General features: G+C 40.9%; 1 protein-coding gene across 2 annotated transcripts; it reads left to right on the forward strand.

Annotated features, from left to right (window-relative positions):
• Window positions 1-2296: 2296 nt before the first annotated feature.
• LOC126982619 (E3 ubiquitin-protein ligase RMND5A-like) lies at window positions 2297-13249 on the forward strand. Of its 2 annotated transcripts, XR_007735272.1 has the most exons (10): window positions 2297-2489; window positions 3927-4069; window positions 4717-4851; window positions 5092-5229; window positions 5972-6104; window positions 7383-7548; window positions 7921-8023; window positions 8345-8499; window positions 10946-11059; window positions 12653-13249. XR_007735272.1 is itself a non-coding variant. In XM_050834813.1 (9 exons), the coding sequence occupies exons 1-9, from the start codon at window positions 2354-2356 to the stop codon at window positions 11007-11009; spliced, it is 1173 nt and encodes a 390-aa protein (XP_050690770.1). In that variant the 5' UTR covers window positions 2297-2353; the 3' UTR covers window positions 11010-13249. The 2 variants fall into 2 exon arrangements, 1 of the variants encoding a protein (XP_050690770.1); XM_050834813.1 differs by having other exon boundaries at window positions 10946-13249.
• Window positions 13250-13873: the final 624 nt, after the last annotated feature.

Raw genomic sequence — 13873 nt, forward strand, 5'->3', positions numbered from 1 at the left:
TCATGTTTACTTAATGCTGAAATCTTGGAATGGTGTAATCACCCAATTTGCCATCTGAAGCAACTTGGTCCAATATTCTTTCAGGCATATCTTTACACACTTCCTCCTGGTGTGCGTAATGCTACTCTTGAGGGGTATTGTCCAGTGTCTCCTGTAATTCAAAGGCTCGGAAATGGATAGAGCTCTTGAGTGGAGCTTGGACAGGAATGTTGAGGGGACTGATTTGACTCTTGATAAGCTTAGCAGATGTAATTCCTTGCAGTTGCAAATTGCCTTCATTCAACCTTATGTATACACTTGCTAGGTAAACATTACCATGCTTGATGTTTCTCCGCTCATAATTAAGAGAAGCATTATTTGCAAAATAATCTTCTTAACTATTGGAAAAATTGACTCGGGCAACAATTTGGTTAAACTTGTTGTCCTGAATAGCAACCTTTACTTTTCATGAAGAGAATAGGGTGCACTTACTGTATCCTGCCAGACCTAATATATGGTCCTGAAAGTAGGTGCCTCACAATTCATTAGAGAAAATTAAGAAGCGCACAAAGAGAAATGGAGAAGAAAAATGCTGGATATGAAATGGAGAGATGGGATGCGGACAGCATGGATCAGAAGGTAGACAAAGGTTAAAATTATCTCGGTAACTATTATGAATAAGATATTGATTGAGGCTGGTCATATCAGAAGGATGACCAAAGTAACTGTGGCAACCCAGAAATTGTAAAAAGTCAAGGTAGACAGGGGTAGAGATATTAAATTATGGTATTTGCCATGTCACTCTGCCTGTCTCCAGATAAATAAATATTTCAGGTGTACGTTTATTATACATGTTAACTGAATTTTTCTCCTTGCAAAATTGCTGTGAAGTTTAAGAATGCCCCGTATAATGGTCTGGTACTGATGATGACAATGATTTGCGTATGTCGAGGTTCCAATGGCTGATACAATTAATATATTTTTTGTCATCTGTCAAGCAATACGAGGGTGATTTTATTTTGACTAGAAATTCTATCGCTATTTGCAAAGCAGAAAATAATCTCGAAGAAAATAAATGTTATGATTACAGTGCCTACACGCCTCCTAACAAGGCGTGTGATTGGTGCGCCACAAGACGGCCTGTGATTGGCGGGGCCAGCTGTATTATTGCAATGTCGTACAGTTTGGACCTGATTGTTGTATTAAATTATGTCATAGCTATTGTCACACCTTTTCTCATCTTTATACTCTTTCTCTTGTTTTTTTCCCGAGAGGTTTGAAGGTCAGTAGAAGAGAAAGTAATATTACAACCCAATAGTATTTTATAAGGTAGGAAGCGAAATATGGGCGCATTAGCACATAACCACTTAATTTTTACTGGAAATTACTTGTTTTAATGTTGTCAAGAAATCATCGTTGTAGGGAATTCCATGGGTGTTTTCATATCTCTGGCGGTACTTTTACAAGATTTCTTCGCCATGAACAGGTAAAACACACCTGGGAAACCGACGCATATATATTATTGTGGCCTTAGAAAGTTCATGGTACCCTATGGTCGGTATTCGCAGACATTTAAAATTCCACCTCTCACGTGAACTATTTCCAAAGGCAGAAGGTGGATTAATCGGGTTTTTATGAGTGTTTTTTTCACGTTCAGGATAGTACATAAGAACGGTCAAACTACCACCAAGGTCATTGAACTACCCCTGGAAATACTCACAACTCCTAGGAAAGCCTTGCCAAATATGTGTTCTGGGTTCCTTATACCCATTACTACAGTTTGACCAGTAAGTAGGCCTAACTGTTTTATTATTTACTTTTTTGAGTTTTTTTTACCTAATTTTTCGATCGCATTCCCCTAATTTTCTTCCTCATACCCATTACTACAGTTTAATATTAAGAAAGCACTATATTCTTTTTACTCTTCTGTGTATCGCTTTATATATAATGTACTACATATTGTCTGGAGATTGGGATGTCAGGTTCGAAATTCCTCCCTTCTCCTTTACTGTATAGGCCTACTTGCAACAAGGACTATCAATCAGTCGTAGGTCCATCGCCGGCCTACTCTTAATTGACCCTCTCTTCTGCTTAATTTATTCACGCCCAAGCGAAATCCCCCAAAAAAAAAAAAAAAACACTTTGCTTTCCAACTGCATTTTTTACAACAAAGGAGACAGCTCAAGGGCACACACAAAAGGAAACAATAATAAAAAAAAGCCTGCTACTCGTTGTCCCTATTACATTACATCAGGAACCCAGATTTTCGTATTTCCACAATGATTATCGTACCCCAGCCACCCTAGTCCTGGGAGGCTGAGAGGCGCGGTGTGATTGGCCGCGGGACACAGGTGCGAGGGACAACAACAACAAGATGGACGCGTGCACCGCCGTGGCCAGGGAGATAGAGAAGGTGCTCAGCAAGTTCACCTCCTACAGCGACCACGCGGCGGGCACCATCACGGCCCTGCACGCCAACCTCGAGGGCCTGCAGCACGAGATACACCAAGGTGACTCCCGCCGCCCGCTGCGTAGTGCCCGTGCCCGCCCTCCTCCCCCAGCGGCCCTCACGCGCCTATTGTCGTGGATATATTAGCGTGGTGGTCTCAGTCCTCCTCCTCGCCCTCACATGCCTCCACACGCTGATCAGTACCCATTGACGGTCCCCTCGTGTGGTCTGATGCGTCATACCGTTACTGACACGACCTGTTTACCTGGCGACCTTCATGCACTTTGTTCTCTCCTCACCTTTTCCCTAGAGTTAGTTTTCCGCCCCATTCATGGCTGTTCGTCGTGCCAAGTAGTGTACGAATACCTCGACGTCATTCACTTGGGTTCCGTCTAAGAGTGCATGTGTTTTCTTTGTCTTAAGGAGAACAATTTATTGGTCTGACCATATTTTGACACAATGGCTTGCCTGTCAGAATGGTTCACATTGCCATTTGTATGCCCTATTTATCAATATCATTGGAGGATCACTATGTGCCTCCATCATCACCCCCACAAGAATAATTTTGTATTATTCCAGAATTACACCCATTAATGTGAAGGTTATTTGTGGTATATGAACTACTATTTGCTATGTACTGCCGTGTTGCTTTCCATTGCAAATCACTCACTTGGGAGATATTAATTTCTGAAAATATGGTCTTGGGGGTGGGTGGGGGGTGTCATATCAAGGAATTGATTTCCATTTCTCTGTACATTGACAAGAACACCAGTTTACCTAATCCTTGACAGCCTCACTGATTGTACATTTCGTCAGCAGACCTCAGGTCAGGTATGATTAGGTTAGGTCAGTAAATGGAAGATGAGTAATCCTCTTCTAAACCTCTTAATCCTCTTCCATTTCCTCATAAGAGGTTTAGAAGAGGATTAAGAGGAAATGGAAGAGGATTAAGAGGTTTAGAAGAGGATTAATCCTCTTCCATTTCCTCTTTAAACCTTTCCATACTGTGACGCCGATGTCTGCGTCACATATTGAAAGGGTTAAGTAATTTTGTGCAAAACTTTTGGGTGAAATTAAAATTTTGTAATTAAATTAGCATGTAATGGCAGCCGTTTGTTTGATAACTGGATTCTTGTTCTTGGTCTTACTGTCACTATTTTACAGTGATAGGTTACTATCTGTTAGGTTATTGGTGGGGTTTTATTAGTTTAGAAATAGTATCATTGAGGTAGACATTACTATCTAACATTTAGTATGTTACTGTACTATTTTTGTGTATGATACTTTTGAATAGTTGCGGCTTCATTTTATGGTCCAGGGACATGCGTTCCTTTTCTCAACTATAATACAGAACTTTTATGCACATATAATATCAGTGATATGAGATAAAGTACTTTTCATGCTCCACTATTGACTTGATTTTTTGAAATTCAAACCAAAGCAACAACCAGAACAGCAACATATGTAATGAGACCAATTGAATTTACTGCCTTTCCAGTTGGCAGCGGGGACATCACAGAGGCCCAGGCAGTGATTCTGAGCCAGGCCATCGGGCGCGTGAAGGAGGCGGTCACAAGGCTCAGCACCGACCACCGAGACCTGCACTCCTCCGTCTCCAAGGTCGGGAAGGCCATCGACAAGGTGAGAATCATTGCTTGGAATATATGCTTATTAGCCTCTAATTTCCTCTTCTCTTACCCCACACTTTCAGTTATTAACTTCTTGCCTAACCTTCTACCTTTACCCCCCTTACCTCAGCTTTTAATTATATGTGATTATATTAATTGTAATATAATAGTCACTGAACCATTTCCATCTCAGTTGGTAAGCCTGTCGAGCAGTACATTGCTCTCAGATTGGAGGGGAAAAATGTTAGTGTGCAATGAACTAGTAATTTACTGTGTGATTGTATTGTGTTCTTTTTAAAGTAGGTATATATACTTCAGACACATCGACTTGTAAAGATAATTGTTATCAAATATATTTTTCCAGATTTCCAGAATTATGCAATAGACCTTAGTGGTTCTCAAAATATATAAGTATTTTCAAGACTGCTATAGCACTGGTTTGCACTCACTGCTTCCCAACATGGTTCTTCTATTGCAAAACATTATAACTGTTTCTGCCTTAGCCTTGGTTATCTTCCTGTGAACTTTACAGCTGATACACTTGCAGAGGCTATTTTTTTTTTTTTTCCTCAGATATTTATAGGAAATTTTGTCATCCTAGAACTCAACAGCAGATTTTGATGTCCATTGTGACTTAACAACTGACCTTTTTCCCTACAGAATTTTACTGCAGATTTTGGGTGCATCAGCAATGAACTGGTATTCAGCGGAGATAAACAACAGCTTGTTAATGAGGTGATATGCCAGCACTTCTTCCGAGAGGGACTGCTGGACATAGCTGAGGAGTTTATCACTGTGAGTCAGGCTGTTGATGAATGGAAGGCATGGTTGAATGGCATGGCGTTTGGGGAAGAAAAATATTCATTAATTTTACTTACAGTAGTAATATTTGTAACAATTTTTATTACACATAATATGATGCCTTTTTTTTCAAAGAAGTTTCAATAATAGTCAGTAAAAGCCCTTTTTTTTCCTAGCCCCATCTCAGTTTTCTTTATTGAGTGAATGTAAAGTATTTGTTGATTCTTTTGACAGGAGACTGGACTGGAGCTCCAGGAAGAGTCACGAGAGCCCTTTTTTGAGCTGAACAGAATCTTGGCAGCCCTCAAAGCGAGAGACCTTGGTCCTGCACTACAATGGGCCGAGGAAAACAGAGAGAAATTAAGGGCACAAGTAAGTTAATGTTTATTATCTTGCTCCTCCAGATTAACACATCCTCCCCACCCACTTTTCATTAGAATGAGATGTGAAATGGTGGCAGGTTTCCACAGACAAGAATAATAGGAGAATGTCATTGAGAAAATTAATTAGACTACAGATTAGTTTCTCCAGGTATAGTGTTTGTGAATACAGATATTGTGTTGAATCAACTCCATAGATGACTGAAAAGCTGGAGAATTTTTTTTATTAGGATGAGTAATAGGGGAGATGAGTCAAAGCTTGTGAATAAAATTAAAATCCCTAAAGATAGATTTTTAATGAAGGAATAGGGTTAAGATATGCACTTTGAATTTAAGATACTGATATAAATTCTATATTCAGTAGTTAGTTGAAAGATCAACATATGTATAGATACAGAGATTACTTTTTAGTTTGTGGACACCTGAAAATACATGTCTGGGGATGGCCTGAAAAATGAACACTCAAAATAGATGTGAGCCCTATTGCTTGATTACATATACAGACATAGATACACCCCTCCCCTCCCACACAGACACACCCATCCCCTCTCCCCCCCTTCCCCCACACAAAGACACACCCATCCCCTCCCCCCACACACAGAGATACACCCATTCCTCCCCCCCCACACACACAAATACACCCATTCCTCCCCCCCCCCCACACACACAGACACATACACACCTAAGGAATGCAGGTTTTATGGAGATATTAATGTAGAGTTTCCCCACAACAGAACAGCAGCCTGGAGTTCAAGCTGCACCGCCTGGCCTACATCAACCTGGTGAAGGAAGGTCCCCACAGTGTGCCTCAGGCCATCGAGTACGCCCGCCTCCACTTCACTCCCTTTGTCTACCAGCATGAGAAAGGTAAGGAGAGCTCTGGACTGACCAACCTACTTCATCCAAAGTGTTGATGCAGAGATTATTCACTGGTTTCAGAACCTTCCCTCCACTTCATGCAGGAAGTTTCTTATAAATCATAGTTATTAACTTTATCATACACTTTGAGATCCATATACACTGGTTATTAGTTATTCTTTTTTCCACACACTTTTCTTGATGTAATCTAATTAACCCGTTCATTACTGATGAATACCTATTGTAACTCATGGAAATTTTTGGGTGATGGAGTGATGAATTTCTCCCTTAATTCATAATGACACTGACATACACAGGGCTTTATTTTGTCAGCTTGTACAATTTTCATATCGACAAGTTGACGAATTGGCAACTGACCATCAATTATTATAAAAAAAGTAATGGCATGGTGAAGCCTCTTAACCCGGTAGCAGCGGGGATCATGTTTTTAATGGTCCCTCTAAGCGAGAAAAATGAGAAAAAATCACCCCTCACACAAACCATTTCATAATATATATCAAAGCATTTGTGATAAGTTTATGTATCATCTATTTTGGGGAGTTAAAATCATGGCACAAATTTGGCCCGTCGCTGCTACACGGTAAAGCCACAAATTTGGCCCATCGCTGCTACCAGGTTAATTTATAGCAAGGACCTAATATTGTTGTGTTTTTGTATGTTCTATACCTTTTGTTGTTAAAGAAGGAGTTAAGGAATAAAGATATGCACCTATTTTCCTTTCTCAAGCCTGAAGCTCATTGCATAATCCATGTACCTTGTCTTCCTTTTCATTTTTAAGCTTATTAACCGCAATTTGAACTCAAGAACTACTACTGCTAAAAGCTGATTGATAGTGTATTGGATTGAAGTGAGAGAAGGACAAATGTGGTGTGGCAGGTGGTGCATGAGAGTCCCCAGTATGCTATGAGAGAAGCAGACAGTTAGCTTAAATGTCTGAGATTGGTATGTTTTAATGAATGGTATGGTACATGAGTTTGCTGTTTCAAAGGTTGTAGCAGAGGTAATAATGAAGCTTAAATGTAGTATAATATGGATGATACAGAGTTGGGAATATTAGAGATTGTGCTAAAGGGAATCATGTGTGCCCGATTGCAGTTACCCAGAGCCTAGAGAATGGTGTGGCAGAAGAGTTTGATGTTTTAAAGGTTGTAGAGTTAATAATGACTGAAATATTCGGGAGTGTCATGTTCATATAGTAAGAATGATAAGGAGAGTTTGGTATGTTTGATTGAGCCAGAGGGAATCATTCTGTGTACCCCATTGCAGTCATCCAGAGTCTAATGGGCTGCCTGCTGTATGTGAAGGGAGGCCTGGAGAACTCTCCCTATGCAGACCTGCTCAGCTCCCACCAGTGGTCAGAGATCTGCGAAGTTTTCACTCGGGACGCCTGCGCTCTGCTTGGCCTCTCTGTGGATAGTTCCCTGGCTGTATGGTGAGTCATGAGGCTCAGTGAGCAGCTGCTGATGAAGTGTGCTGTGTCCATAATGTTCATAAGATCAGTGTAACAGTAGCATAAGTCTTTGGTTTCTATCTGTTACATCATGGAAATTTCCCACAAGGGGTTTCCCACAGCAATAGCATCTCCATCTCTTCTTGTTCTCAGCACACAAAGCCCTTTACTCAGCATCTGTCTCAAATACTCTTCCACGCTATTGATCCATTTCGGTGGTGGTCTCTCCCTGACACCCTTTCCCACACTCCTGCCCTCATACAGTTTCTACAAAGTCATTCACATTTATTCTGTTAGTTTTCCATGGCTTACTTGTTGTGGGCATTGACTTGCTAAAACTCCCTTCCTACACAGTGTCAATGCGGGGTGCACTGCGCTGCCAGTACTTCTGAACATCAAGCAGGTGATGCAGCAGCGGGCGGTGCACAACATCTGGAACACCAAGGAAGAGCTGCCGGTAAGTGTGTGATGAGGGCAGGTCATGTTATCTGCTCCCCTGGCTTGACTCACTGTTTTCAAATGATGTATTTTGCTGCTGACCTGCTTCAGTAGCTGCTAATTCATACGTGGTGCTTAGTTGAGGTCTGGAGAGAGAGAGAGAGAGAGAGAGAGAGAGAGAGAGAGAGAGAGAGAGAAAGAGGAGAGAGGAGAGGAGAGGAGAGGAGAGGAGAGGAGAGGAGAGAGAAGGCATTGGTAAATATGATAAGTAATGTTTTGGATGCAGAACATGGATTAGCTCAAGATATGTATTTATACTGTTGCTCTACCCCAAAAATAGATTGAGATAGACTTGGGCCCATCATCTCGCTACCACTCCATATTTGCCTGCCCAATCTTGCGGCAGCAGTCGACTGAGAGCAACCCTCCGATGCGGCTCACCTGTGGCCACGTCATCTCTCGGGACGCCCTCAACAAGCTCACCACCAGCGCCAAGTAAGTTGTGTGTGTGTTCATGCCCTCAGGGGCACATTTTTCCTGGGCCTTGTGCCACCTAGTTTTTTTCTGTTATTCTTAGAAGAGCAAATTTATGTCTGACCTCAAAGCTCATCTTGGTTCTTGAGTCTGTGGTGGGTAAGAATCCATTGCCCCAGAACAGGGCAAGTGTGACATCTAGGTTACTATCCAGGGTGGATGGAGGAAGTTGGTTTAGTTTGCTTGTGAGCCACCCTATGAAGAAATAAGGTGTTAAGGAAAAGAAGTTGCTGGGTTGAAGTAATTACCATAAAATCTGTGCTGCAGCAAAGCATGTGAGTTATTTGAATGTTGACAGGAGAGGGATATTTTTTCTTTGAGGGTGTCCTTTTACTGAACAGTGCTTGGCCAAAAAGGTAAATGTTGTTTAGTTATTTACAGAGCATTTCGGTAAATATATTGGATGTCGTGTAGTTACTGAACAGCTTGACAGAGTCAGTAAAAATAGTGACATAGCACTGCTTGACCCCTTAGGGACGCCCGTCCTGCCTGCGGCCAAATGGTGGTTTACCGTTGCAGGACGCTCGTCCCGCCTGTGGACGGCCCATTTTCTTTAAATTTCCCTCGCGCTCTCAGTGTCCTTGACCGCTTCCCTACTCAGATAAACACTCTGGCAACCCCCACGCAGTAGACATACAAACATACGCCTAGCCCACACAGTTACACACCCGTACATGATGGAGGGTGGGACTGAGACCCCACCCTCTCCCCAGCCATACACTTCCACCGCCGCTCGTCCACGTCATGTTGTTGGGGACAAAACAAAACAAAAAAAAAAAAAAAATATATATATATATATATATATATATATATATATATATATATATATATACATATATATATATATATATATATATGTTGGTGTGGATGAGTCACGTGGCGTTGGTGTGGGTGAGTCAGGTGGCCGGCCGGGAAACAAGGAGTGGCTGAGGGGCGGGCGGCCTGGAATTTTCCAGTGACCCTTCTCCGTGGTATGTGCTCCGCCCCCCTCCCTTCCCCTCATCCCCACCATCACACCTGACATGACCTGTGTCTTCTGTTAACTTCCTCTCCTGTTGTCTGCCTTGTGACAAAGGAAGCCGAGCGCATGTACACGTGACTGCCAGAAATTTGCTCCAACCTTCGACTTCTAGACCTGTAGGCATGTTTTTTTTTTTTTTTTCCAAATTACTATGCATTTCTGTGTTTGGCTTGCTCATATTTACAACTTTTTTTCAGTTTTTTTTTGTCAGACGAAAAAAACAAATTGTCATTTTTTCAGTTTTCCATGATTTCTAGGTGAAGTATGGAAATAATAAAAATTTCGAATATACCATCAGAAAGCACTTGAAAAACTAAAACTTTTGTTAAATTAATTTTTTTAGAAATACGCACATGAAAATCTGCGTTCTTTTGTGTTCTGGCCAACACAAGCAATTATTTTTTTGCGTCACTCTGGGGTTAATTATTTATAAACTATTTATGAAACAACAGTAACCCACTTTAACCTAATGGATAAAAATCTGTTGCTGCAAAATTGTAGTGTCAAAACCAAAACCAAGACATGCATTGGTCAGTAAGTAGCCACTATGTTCTTATTTCAGTGTGCACATAATTTTATTTGTATATCACAGCTTACCTGATACTTAACTGCTTTGGTAAAATATTGGTTCATTATAAATAATCTTACACCACCCTTACCATGTGTGAAGGGTTTGGGAAGGTGTCGGCCTTAGTAAGGCAGCAGTGTCTGGGAGATTAGAAGGAAGGCATGTTGTCCTGCACATCTAATTTGCCAGACTGATGTGTGATGCTGGCACTACCAGACAATCTAAGTACTAGTTGTATCAAAGCACAGCTACTTCAAAGTAGAATATTTAGCAATAGCAACAACATAAAAACAACAAACTGGACACACTGGGGAATAAACCCAGTCACTGAGATTGCAACCCTTGACAGCCAGCCAATCAGCCATGTGAAGATATATTTGAGAGCTGGGAGTCGTCTGAGCTAGTGTTTACACTTGTAAGCAAGTAGGCATGAGCAGCCTTCCTCTTGAGCCTTGGCTGGGACACATGGGTTGTGATGCAGCTGGTGTGTGGCAGCAGGACTGGGTTGGGTGCAGCATGGTGTAAATGGTTGCATGGGGTGGAGGCAGGACAGTCAATGCCCTGGCTGGCAGCCTTGGTCAGTGGGGTCACAGGGGTGGGGAGTGTTGTCTGCAGGCAAAGGTAGTGGCATCTACTGTGGTCATCTGTTTTTCCCATCATGCGAGAAGCTGGCTGTGTCTTCACCTCATCCTTGCCACTGGCGAGGCTTGAAAGTGGGTGGTGGTGGGTGGTAGGTAGGAGGGGAGTGGTAGTTAGAGGGAACGGGAATGGTTGATGGTGTTCCAACCCCTTACCATGTGTGTCTCCTTCTTTGCCAGGCTGAAGTGTCCCTACTGTCCTGTGGAGCAAATGCCAGCAGAGGCCGTGCAGATCTTCTTTTAATCACTGTCTCCTTCTTTTAGATATATAGATTGTCATGAATATATCTCAATGTAAGTAAGCTTTTTCACTAGTTTATATATAAGAAAATACAAATGCATTCTTTTATATCATGTTTGATATCTATATTCTACGTGATCAACCAGTCATCATTTCATCACTGTAGGGTGTAGTGTACTTCTTTAATATCTGTGCTTTCATAGTGAGTAGCAGGATGTGTTAGGTATTAGAACAGATCTCTGTAGTGTTTTAGCACTATTGCAAGGGTGTAGATGGTCCAGTCTCTTATTCTTATTATCATAAGTTGAACTCACTTGGTAGGCTTCCAAGTTTTTCTTTGAAGAATGGGATGTTATGCTAAACATTACTCTCTATTCATTGATAGTTTCTCAAGGTTTATTTTCAATCCTTGTAGGGTTATAAGATTTGGTCCCTTAGTTAAAACTGAAAAGTTATAGAATCATTGTTTCTAGTAAGTATTAACTTATGGATTATAAACTCTGAGACTCAAGATTTGTCAACAGAAAGCTTTGGGAAAGTCTGAGGTAGATAGAGGAGGTAGTAGATATTTTAATGTGAGGGGCAATGGGACAAAAGATGAAAGTATTTAGAAGTATAAGCGAATCTGGGTCACCAGTAACAAGATATTGGCTCTGTTGAAATAATGCCATGGTGATCAGTGGTTAGGTAAACAGAATGGCAACTTAGTGAAGAAGAGCATTGCTGAGACAGGCAGCCGGTGAACTTGAGGAGTTAAATCAGTCAGCTGGGGTAAATTAGAATAGACATGCAGCAAATATCTTAGTGAGTCAGATAGGAGCAGGCTTTGTGTCCCTCCAGGTGTAGGACCTGGGAGTGACAATACTGGTGTTGTGAAGCACTGAAGCTTGACTGTGTGTGTGTCGCTGTCAGAATCCTGAGGCAGTAGTGTAGTGCATCAATTCTGGTCTGGGTTAGAGAAGGACTGTTCTTTACTTCGTGCTGAGAGTGGCCGTTAGTAATTTTTGACAAGTTGGGGTTTCTACATCATGTTTGTGTTCAGCCATCACCAAGGTCTCTCAACCAATGTCCTTTAGCATTGCATTTACATCTCCAGCTGACTCAAACACGTGCAGAGTGTTATTTAGGAAAGCATATTGCAGTTTGTATGCTTGATACTTTGTGTGCTGGCAAAGTACTGAGTGGATACTACTACTATTGCAGTAAGTTATATGGATCTGATCATGAAATTCAAGAATTGATATACAGGACAAATGAGATTAAACCAACATGTATTTCAATGCCAAGCAAGTATGGTGTACACATTCAAAATTAAGTATCTTTTATCTTGTTCCCTGATACTCATAATCAGGAATCACTTTAAAGATAGGAGTTAAGAGAACAATTATGTTCGCATACACAATGAAGAAAGTATGCATTCTGTGTATACTTATAATGATTTCCAACATTTCAATGTTTAATGGGTTACAAAGATAATCATTGTGTTATTTTCTGGGGGCTAGTTTTAATTAATGATCAGTATTGTTGTACATAATTTCATAAACTGATAAATGTTGTCAGTTTTGACAAGAATAGAAAGCATAAAAAATTTCAGCCTTCATTTTAACACTTTCATTACCAGCACTGATATACATCATATTTTTCAGGGAAATATTCTAGTCCCTAATGCAGAAAATAAGCATCTTTGGAAATCATGGAGTTGCATAGTGGTATTAAAATTCAGGTAATACTACTTAGACCATTTTCAAGCAAGAACCAGCTGTGTAAGCTAAGAATAAAACTGAAACTATACCATTTCTGTGTCTGTCAAATGTGCTAGTCAGCTGTGATTGGTATAATTTCTCACTCATATATTCTTTTCACCACATAACGTGTGTGCTGCTCCTTGCTGGCTTGGGAGGCTTGTGTCCAGTCAAAGTAACTGCATGTCCTAATATTAAGTCATGACAGCCGTGGATTCGGATAACATTTTAACACAAAAATTTATTGAAGCTTGTAGAGTGTATGTAGGTTACTCTAAGGAACCTAGGGTAGTTACTGTAGTTCAAATTCAGAGACATATTCATTAGTTACCACAAACTGTGTAATGTGATAGTGCAAGAGATGTGATGTATATTAGTGTTCATTACCATTTATGTCAACCACAAATACATGACCCTGCCTTCTATACATTCAGAGGGGGAAGTAGATGTAAATTTGCAGTTTGTACTGTATGTAGATGTGTATAAATTTGTTAACTTTTAGTTGTAATATTTTAATACCACTCACGTGCATGATGCCGGGTGATCCTCGTCTCTCAACGTGTTGTACCTCATCTAACTCAACCACACTTACTGGAGTACCCACTCCAACCTGTCATCACAATAATCTGGGTCCTGTCTGGATACCACCATCCCTTTACTGTTGTTGCTGTCTTCTTTAATTTAGTTTTATCTCCTATCCCTGACACATGCTTTATGCCTATTACTCTGTTTGGGTACTTTTTGCAAAGTTTATTTCCCAGCACAGACGGCATTGGCCATACATGCGGCCGCCCGAACTTCGAGGCACTTTTCCTAGTGAACTTGGTTTTTGTTTCTACTTTGGGATTTTGGAATACAAGTTATTGTATGATGCCAAATGTCCTAACATGGTGCCTGCTGGTCGTGAAAAAAATATATACTAATTGCTCCTAAGTGAGGTATCTACCTCGTGAACAGCAAGAGGCAATATCAGAGGTTTCGTCTCCTGCATATTCCGCTCATGGCTGTATTTTTGCTTTCTAGCTTCTAGTATAATTTGATGTTAGATGGGTAGCCTGTTATTTTTGAAGTTGTGTTTATGATTGATTGATTGATAGTTTATTGTTGCAAGTAAACAACAAAGGA

Source organism: Eriocheir sinensis, chromosome 51 (genome assembly GCF_024679095.1).
Source record: "Eriocheir sinensis breed Jianghai 21 chromosome 51, ASM2467909v1, whole genome shotgun sequence".
Lineage (NCBI taxonomy): Eukaryota > Metazoa > Arthropoda > Malacostraca > Decapoda > Varunidae > Eriocheir > Eriocheir sinensis.

Coding starts and splice junctions, on each gene's coding strand:
- LOC126982619 (XM_050834813.1), top strand. CDS start 2,354: ATGGACGCGTGCACCGCCGTGGCCAGGGAGATAGAGAAGGTGCTCAGC. Junction 4,852..5,091: donor TAGCTGAGGAGTTTATCACT/GTGAGTCAGGCT, acceptor TTCTTTTGACAG/GAGACTGGACTGGAGCTCCA. Junction 7,549..7,920: donor GATAGTTCCCTGGCTGTATG/GTGAGTCATGAG, acceptor CTTCCTACACAG/TGTCAATGCGGGGTGCACTG.